At 46.3% G+C, this 8,401-nt stretch overlaps 1 protein-coding gene across 1 annotated transcript in view; it reads right to left on the bottom strand.

The window, feature by feature from the left end:
- CRB2 (crumbs cell polarity complex component 2) overlaps nucleotides 1-8,401 on the bottom strand; it is a 98,753-nt gene that overhangs the window by 28,328 nt on the left and 62,024 nt on the right. The window contains exon 2 of the mRNA XM_029286197.1: nucleotides 2,538-3,227. Coding sequence (XP_029142030.1) covers nucleotides 2,538-3,227 — 690 coding nt within the window. The remainder of the gene's footprint in view (nucleotides 1-2,537; nucleotides 3,228-8,401) is intronic.

The raw sequence follows: 8,401 nt of genomic DNA, 5'->3' as shown, positions 1-8,401 counted from the left end.
TTTCTATTCTATTCTATTCTATTCTATTCTATTCTATTCTATTCTATTCTATTCTATTCTATTCTATTCTATTCCTTATTTCTATTCTATTCTATTCTATTCTATTCTATTCTATTCTATTCTATTCTATTCTATTCTATTCTATTCTATTCTATTCTATTCCTTATTTCTATTCTATTCTATTCTATTCTATTCTATTCTCTTGGAGGTTTCAGACTCTCACTCGCTCATCCTGAGCTGGAGGGAGCTTTTCAAAGGGAATGCTGGAATCTCCCAGAGGAGGAGTGAAAGAAAAGTATTTGCCCTCCTTCCGCTCTTCCCCAGATCCCTCCTTTCTGTTGTTCTTAACAGAGAGGAAATTCCTCTGCCAAGAATCACCGAAAGGGCATCCAGTGTTGCAATTCCTCTCGCGCTGCTGCTGCTACCGCTGGTAACCTTCAGCCCGTCAAGTCTCTGCTCACATTCCTTCCTGGCCATGTAAGGCGCAGAGAGGAGCAAGGCTAGAGGGTGTCTCCGTGCCGACTGGTACCAGGTGGAAAAGGAAATCCTGCGGTCCACATTCCACCCAGAGACCACAAAAAAAAACAACCCCAACCCTCCCCCTCGTGGCTTCTGCTGCTTCAGCAGGGAGCTGGCAAGGCCCCCGGGTGAGTCAGGGCCAACTTGGTCCAGGAAAAGAGCTTGTGTTGCAACTAAGAGAGAAATTTTTGGATTCAGCTTTTTTTGACACCTGCATCTCAGGGACGCTGGCTGGACTAACGTTATTGCGCTGGCAATGGTCCCCCGTTTGGTCTGTGCTGCATCGTAAGGGAGGCTGCCACAAAGAGGAGGGGGTCAACTTATTTTCCAAAGCACCAGAGGTCAGGACAAGAAATAATGGATGGGAACTAATCCAGGAGAGAAGCAACCTGGAATTAAGGAGAAACTTCCTAACGGCGAGGACGATTAACCAGTGGAACAACCAGCCTCTAGAAGTGCTTCATCACTGGAGGTTTTTAAGAAGAGACTGGACAGCCCCTTGTCTGAAATGGTGTAGGGTCTCCTGCTTGAGCAGGGGGCTGGACTAGAAGACCTCCACAGTCCCTCCCAGCTCTATTCTGATTCGGATTCTAAGCTTAACCGGTGCAGAGCGGTGTTTCTCAACTTAGCAAAGTTTAAGGATTTAAGAATTCTGCGAGTCCACGTGTCTGAAAGTTGCCCTGGTTGAGAAATACTGTTTCAGAGCAAGGAAGAATATCGAGCAACGATCACAAGGCTGGTTTGAAGATCCACAGAAAACCTTCTGGACTATATCTGCCCTAACTCTCTTATAATCATGAACCTTTGATGCAGTTTTGATGCCTTGAGCATTTGCTGACAAGGAGGGATACGTTCTCTTCTCCTCTCTAGTAAATAGCAGTAGCAATAGCACTTGTATACCGCTTCACAATGCTCTACAGCCCTCTCTAAGGGGTTTACAGAGTCAGCATGTTGCTCCCCCCAACAATCTGGGTCCTCATTTTACCGACCTTGGAAGGAAGGAAGGCTGAGTCAACCTTGAGCTGGTCAGGATCAAACTTCTGGCAGTCAGCAGAATTAACCTGCAATACTGCATTCTAACCATTGTGCTACCATGGCAGATAGATAGATAGAAAAATAGATAGATAGATAGATAGATAGATAGATAGATAGATAGATAGATAGATAGATAGATAGATAGATAGATAGACAGACAGACAGACAGACAGACAGACAGACAGACAGACAGACAGACAGACAGACAGACAGACAGACAGACAGACAGACAGACTGACAGATGGATAGAGATAGGTAGATAGATAGATAGATAGATAGATAGATAGATAGATAGATAGATAGATAGATATACATATATATATAGAGAGAGAGACAGACAGAGAGATGACTAGATAGATAGATAGATAAACATAGATAGATAGATAGATAGATAGATAGATAGATAGATAGATAGATAGATAGATAGATGATAGATAGATAGATAGATATAGCAATAGCACTTAAGACTTATATACCGCTTCACAGTGCTTTACAGCTCTCTCAAAGCAGTTTATAGAGTCAGCATCTTGCCCCCAACAATCTGGGTCACGGGTGTCAAACTCGCCGTGTCACGTGACGTGTCGCAACGTATTGCAACTTTTTTTGCATTGCCGGAGCTGGGGTGGGCGTGGCCTCCATATGACGCAACCAGCCCTTGGGCCAGCAGTTTGACACCCCTGATCTGGGTCCTCAGTTTACCGACCTCGGAAGGATGGAAGGCTGAGTCAACCTTGAGCCAATGAGATTTGAACTGCTGGCAGTGGTCAGAGTTAGCCTGCAATACTGCATTTTAAGCACTGCACCGCCATGGATCTTTTGCGTCCCCACAGCTATTCTGCGCCACCAGTAACATCAATTCTGTTACCACAAATTAAGAGCTAGATGGCAACTAGCAACTGTATATTATTGATGGGAGGCTGGTGAATCACCAAAGGTCACCCCTCCCAAAATCTAAAAAAAAAAAGATGAAAGGTCCACAGTACCTGTGTAGCCAGGCAGACACTGGCAGACGTAATGGTCTATCTGGTTGTGGCAGGTGCCGTTGTGTTGACAAGGTTGGGAGGCGCATTCGTTGATGTCAATTTCGCAGCGGTAGCCCTGAAATCCCGGCACGCAAAAGCAACTGTATTCGTTGACTCGGTCGAGGCAGATGGCTCCGTTCTGACAGGGGTTGGAGGCACACTCGTCTACCTCCCCCTCGCAGTGGGCACCAGTGAGTCCCGGCGGGCACTGGCAGGTGTACGCCCCTCCATCCTCAAGGCAGGTGCCATTGTTGCAAAGTTGACTTGAACAAATGGAAGACCTTGATGGACAGATGTTTGCACTTGGGCAGTGACAGCCATACCCATCCTGGAGGTTGACACACTCAAAGCCAGGCTGAGGACAAGGGTTAGTCTTGCACTCATCCTCTTGGGATCTGCAAGAGACCTCTGCCAAACCGGACCCACAGTGGCAAGTGTAATTCAGGTATCCAGGTGTGCCACTGCAACTCCACTCAGGTGGACAAGGGTGTCCATCACACGGCTCAGCTAGCAACTCACAGTGTCTTCCCACGTAAGCTAGGGGACTGTGGGCACACAAACATTGGTAGCCACCTTCCAGGTCTCTGCAGGTTCCTCCGTTCTGGCAGGGAGCTGAGGAGCAAAAGTTGGCTGGTTCTGAAGTGGCTTGTCCTGGAGAGGAAAAAAACAACGATAAAGTTAGAGGAACATTCCCACCTGTGTTTGCATAGCTTTTGGTTGAGAGGAGAGCTCGGCCCCACGCCATGAGGGAATGGTGGCTAATTATGACCGTGATACGTGGCAAATCAAAATTAAAGGCTAAAAATTGCACATCTGCCAAAAGTAGATGTCACAACAATGGTGACAGCAGCTTGGAGGGAGAGGAGAATTTGATCCAAGCCTAATGAGACACGGGACAAAATGTCAGCTTCTAAAGCTTCTGGTTAGCGTCTAAATCATTACATTGACAAAATAGAATGGAATGGAACAGAACATAGAATATAGAATATGGAATAAACCTGGAAGGGACTTTGGAGATCTTCTAGTCCAGCCCTCTGCTCAAGCAGAAGAAACTATGCCATCCCAGACAAATGACTGTCCAGTTTCTTCTTAAAGACCTCCAGTGATGAAGCGCCCACAATTTCTGAAGGCAAGACGTTCCACTGGTGAATTGTCTTCAGTGTTAGGAAGTTTCTCCTTAGTTCCAGATTGCTTCTCTTCTTGATTAGTTTCCATCTGTTGTTTCTTGTCCTGCCTTCAGGCGCTTTGGAGAATAACTTGACCCCCTCTTCTTCTTTGTGGCAGCCCCTCAAATACTGGAATACTGCTATCATGTCCCCCCTAGTCCTTCTTTCCTCTGGACTAGCCATACCCAGTTCCTGCAACCGTTCTTCATATGTTTTTGTCTCCAGTCCTTTGATCATCTTAGTTGCTCTTCTCTGAACTTTTTCCAAAGTCTCAGCATCTTTTTTTGTAATGTGTTGACCAAAACTAGATGCACTATTCCAGGCATGGCCTTACTAAGGTCAGTAAGTTATAAAGCGGTACTGATAGCTGTGCTTCATGTGATTGGGTTTCTATGCTTCTGTTTATACAACCAAGGATGGATTGTATACCTGTGATGGTACTGTGAAGGTGTCTTATTTCCCCGGTCAATTTGTGTTTTGTATTCCAATTGCCTTTCATTTTTAGCATTACGGGCACCTCTTAGAAGTGATACAAGTCTCACAACTTGTTGGATTTTGCACTGTGCTGCTGTTCCTGCACAGAGGAGGGTCATCATGGTTGTGTGAGTGTGTGTATGGTCTACAAGCTCTGTCTCTTGTGGGTGCCCAAAGGCCAGATTCTTGAGAGGATACTCAACCTTTTTCTGCTTCTTGGGTGAAGCTACTGTCCTGATGATGATGATGATGATGATGATGATGATGATGATGATGATATGCCATCAAGTTATGCCATCAAGTTGTCCCAAGAGGCAACTGGACTTTGTTTTTCCTTGAAGATGTTTCGCTTGTAATCCAAGAAGCTTCTTCAGTTCTGGCTCAGTCTTCGGAAGTAGAAGCACCCAAAGGTGCTTTTTCAGGAGGCAACTGGACTTTCTGGTTTTTTTTCCTTGAAGATGTTTCACTTCTCCTCCAAGAAGCTTCTTCAGCTCTGACTGGATGGTGGGGAATGGAAGGAAGAAGCTTCTTTTGGATGTGAAGCAAAACGTCTTCAAAGAAAAACAAGAAAGTCCAGTTGCCTCTTGAAAAAAGCACCTTTGGGACAACCTTGACCTGGATGATGGAGAATCTCCATAGACATGCCATCAAGTTGTTGTTGACTCTTGGTGTCTTCATAGGTAGATGTTCTCCAAAACAATTTGTCCTTCACCTGGTCACTTCATGAGGACCTCTCTAACACTCGTCAGCAACTTCACACAGTATGTTCTCATCACCTTTCTTGATTCTCCTATCTCTGAACTTTTTTTTTCAAGGGTAACCTTAAGGCCGGACCATCCACCTGAAGATATTTTTGTCACCATCATTATCTACCTCAGGGCTTTTCAACCAATGGTACGGGTACCACCTGTGGTACATTGGCACCTGGCAGGTGGTACGCGACCATCCTAGGAAAGTGGTAGCGGGGGAGGGGAATGAGCTGAACCGGTGGCAGCACCACACAAGCCTGAGCGAGAGACGGCTGGAGCTACAGGGCTGTCAGAGCTCAGCGGAAGCGCCAGGATCAGCGCCAGGCTCCAGCTGGAGCTGGGCGCTGATCCTGGCGCTTCCGCTGAGCGCAGAAGAAGCGCCAATCAGCTGGAATGTTGCAGCATCTCCAGGGTCTTGTGATTTACATTCAGATGCTTGGCAACTGAGTCATATTTATGACGGTCACAGTGTCCCAGGGTCATGGGAAGTGACCAAAACCTGCTGCAACCACCCAGCAGATGGGGGGGGAATAAAAGCCAAACACCCCCCCACCCCACCCCCGCTGCCAATCCTCAACAGAAATGCTCACAACAATGGAAACCTCGGACAGGAGGAAGAGCGCGGCCAGGTGGGCAGGCAGGTGTCTTGCTCGGCTGTGGCTTGGGGGGGCACTTTTTTTCAGTGCCATTGTAACTTCGAACAGTCACTAAGCGAACTGTTGTAAGTCGAGGACTACCTGTACTTTTATCAGATTTTTTTTTGGGGGGGTCATCAAGTTTTTGACCCCTTGCTAGGCGACTGGTGGTCCTCGGATGTTGCCATATCCTAAAAGCGGTACAATGGGTGAAAAGGTTGAAAAGCCCTGATCTACCTCTTTTCTGCAATCCTTGGCTGCTCTCTGACGTCTACCTGGGTTGTTTTTTGACCTCCTTTTTTCATAATTTGCCTCTCTTAGCTGGGAAACGTTTCCAGGATGCTTTGCAAATTTCTGCTGTTTGTCCTCTCCCTTCTCTCCCCCCCCATTCCTGGGACCGTTGGGGGAGTGGGAGAAGCTCTGGCTTTGCCTTCCCAACACCCCCTTTGTCCTGCCCTCGCTGCTTTTATTCTCCAATCTCCACTCAAGCGGAGAACAGGGATGATCAAATGGGCCTGGTATGCATGGAGCAATTAGAGTGTGTAACTCAAGAGGCTGTTTTCCAACAGGGCAGCCCCACGGTTCCATTCCAGCAAACTTCTCTCTCTCTCTCTCTCTCTCTCTCTCTCTCTCTCTCTCTCCAAATGCTCCAGCAGGCTGGGGCACAAGGTCCTTCCTTGCCTCTTCCTTGTAGATGCAGCTTGTGGAGCTGGCAAGAAAAGCGGTCCATGATAGTCATGGCTCTCTTGGAAATCTGGAACAGCCTAGGAAGGTGCAGCTGGCACAGTAAGGCAGCTGGCTCTTTCTGTTGACCATCTGAGGAAAGAGATGGACCTCCTGGAATGTTCTAGAAGGGGGATGGCTAGAGCAAAGGTTTACCCATCTTTCATCCATCCATCCGTCTAGCTGGTTCTTCCTGTTGACCATCTGAGATGGACCTCCTGGGATGTCCTAGAAAGGGGATGGCTGGAGCAAAAGTTAACCCATCTTCTATCCACCCACCCACCCACCTACCCATCCATCCATCCATCCATCTAGCTGGCTCTTTCTGTTGACCATCTGAAGAAAGAGATGGACCTCCTGGGATGTCCTAGAAAGGGGATGGCTGGAGCAAAAGTTCACCCATCTTCTATCCATCCATCCATCCATCCATCTAGCTGGCTCTTTCTATTGACAATCTGAAGAAAGAGATGGACCTCCTTGGATATTCTAGAAAGAGGATGGCTGGAGCAACAGTCCACTCATCTTCTTTCCATCCATCCCTCCATCCATCCATCCATCTTCTCACACATTTCGTGAAATGAAAGGTCTCCTCTAAAATATCTTGGGCTTTAGTTCAGTGGAAAGAAAAGAGATCAAGAGCTTGCAGATTGCGTTCCAAAATGGATCCACACTTAATTGAAGTTCAGGTTCAAAAGAGATAAGATAAGATAACTTTTATTGTCATTTTTTATACTGTGGGCACAATGGCACACATCAAAAATGAAATTTAGTTGCCCGCTCTCAAAGTGATCAAAGTGATCTAGGTTTAAATCTGCAAACCAATTGTCAGGAAATTTCTCCTTAATTGCAGGTTGCTTCTCTCCTTGATTAATTTCCATCCCTTGTTTCTTGTCTTGCCTTCTGGTGCTTTGGAGAATAATTTGACCCCCTCTTCTTTGTGGCAGCCCCTCAAATACCGGAATACTGTTATCATGTCACCCCTGTCATGTCTCTAGACTGGCCCTACCCAATTCCGGTAACCGTTCTTCATATATTTTTGTCTGCAGGCCTTTAATCATCTTAGTTGCTCTTCTCGGCACTTCTTCCCAAAGTCTCAACATCTTTTTTTTATATCATGGCAATCAGAACTGGATGTTTTATTCCAGGTGGGGCCTTACTAAAGTACTAATACTTCACGTGATTTTGATTCTATGCCTCTGTTTATACAACCAAGGATTGTGTTAGCTTTTTTGGCTGCTGCCGCACAAGTCTGGTTCATGTTTAAGTGATTAGACCACTTCTAATATATATATATATTATATTTCAGTAAAAATAAAAAAGATTTTAGCCCCTTCTAAGTTCCTCTCCACGCTAAAGAGCACTCCTCTGATGCAAGCACCAGATGCAGTTCAGAGGTTCTGACCTTCCACCCTAGTCCTGGGCAATTGGCACCTTAGTTGTCATCATAACATTAGCCATGCACACACCATACCTGTTTCCTTGTATCCCTCTAGACAGCCTGCAGATAAGCTGATCCCATATCTGCACTTAAAATTCCAGGAGGGGATCACAAGGACAGGGGTTATCAGCCTTCTTCCTATTTTTACAAAGCTGGAGCTCTGCCCAGAACAGTGGACACTTCTAGAGATCAGAGTAAGGATTGGAGACCAACAGAAGATCCCTAGGAATTCCATCCTTGGGTGCTCATGGTTTAATTCTCCACAACGGTGTTTACTCCATTTGAGGACCAGAAGAGAGGCCGACATGGATAAGGTCTTCAGGAATTCTCATGCAGGTCTTTGGGAGACTCAGAATCAGAATACAGCTGGAAGGGACCTTGGAGGTCTTCTAGTCCAGCCCCCTGCTCAAGCAGGAGACCCTATCATTTCAGACAAGTGACTGTCCAGTGTCTTCTTGAAAGCCTCCAGTGATGGAGCACCCACAACATCTGGTGGCAAGTTTTTCCACTGGTTAATTGTTCTCACTCTTAGGAAGTTTCTCCTTAATTCCAGGTTGCTTCTCTCTTTGATCAGCTTGTCTGGCTGAGGAATTCCGGGAGTTGAAGTCCACAAGTCATAAAAGGGCCAAATTTGAAGACC

The sequence above is a fragment of the Protobothrops mucrosquamatus genome, unplaced genomic scaffold (genome assembly GCF_001527695.2).
Source record: "Protobothrops mucrosquamatus isolate PMUCROS unplaced genomic scaffold, P.Mucros_1.0 scaffold3078, whole genome shotgun sequence".
Lineage (NCBI taxonomy): Eukaryota > Metazoa > Chordata > Lepidosauria > Squamata > Viperidae > Protobothrops > Protobothrops mucrosquamatus.
The sequence above is the reverse complement of the archived record's forward strand: the minus strand, read 5'-3'. Positions and strand labels throughout refer to the sequence as shown.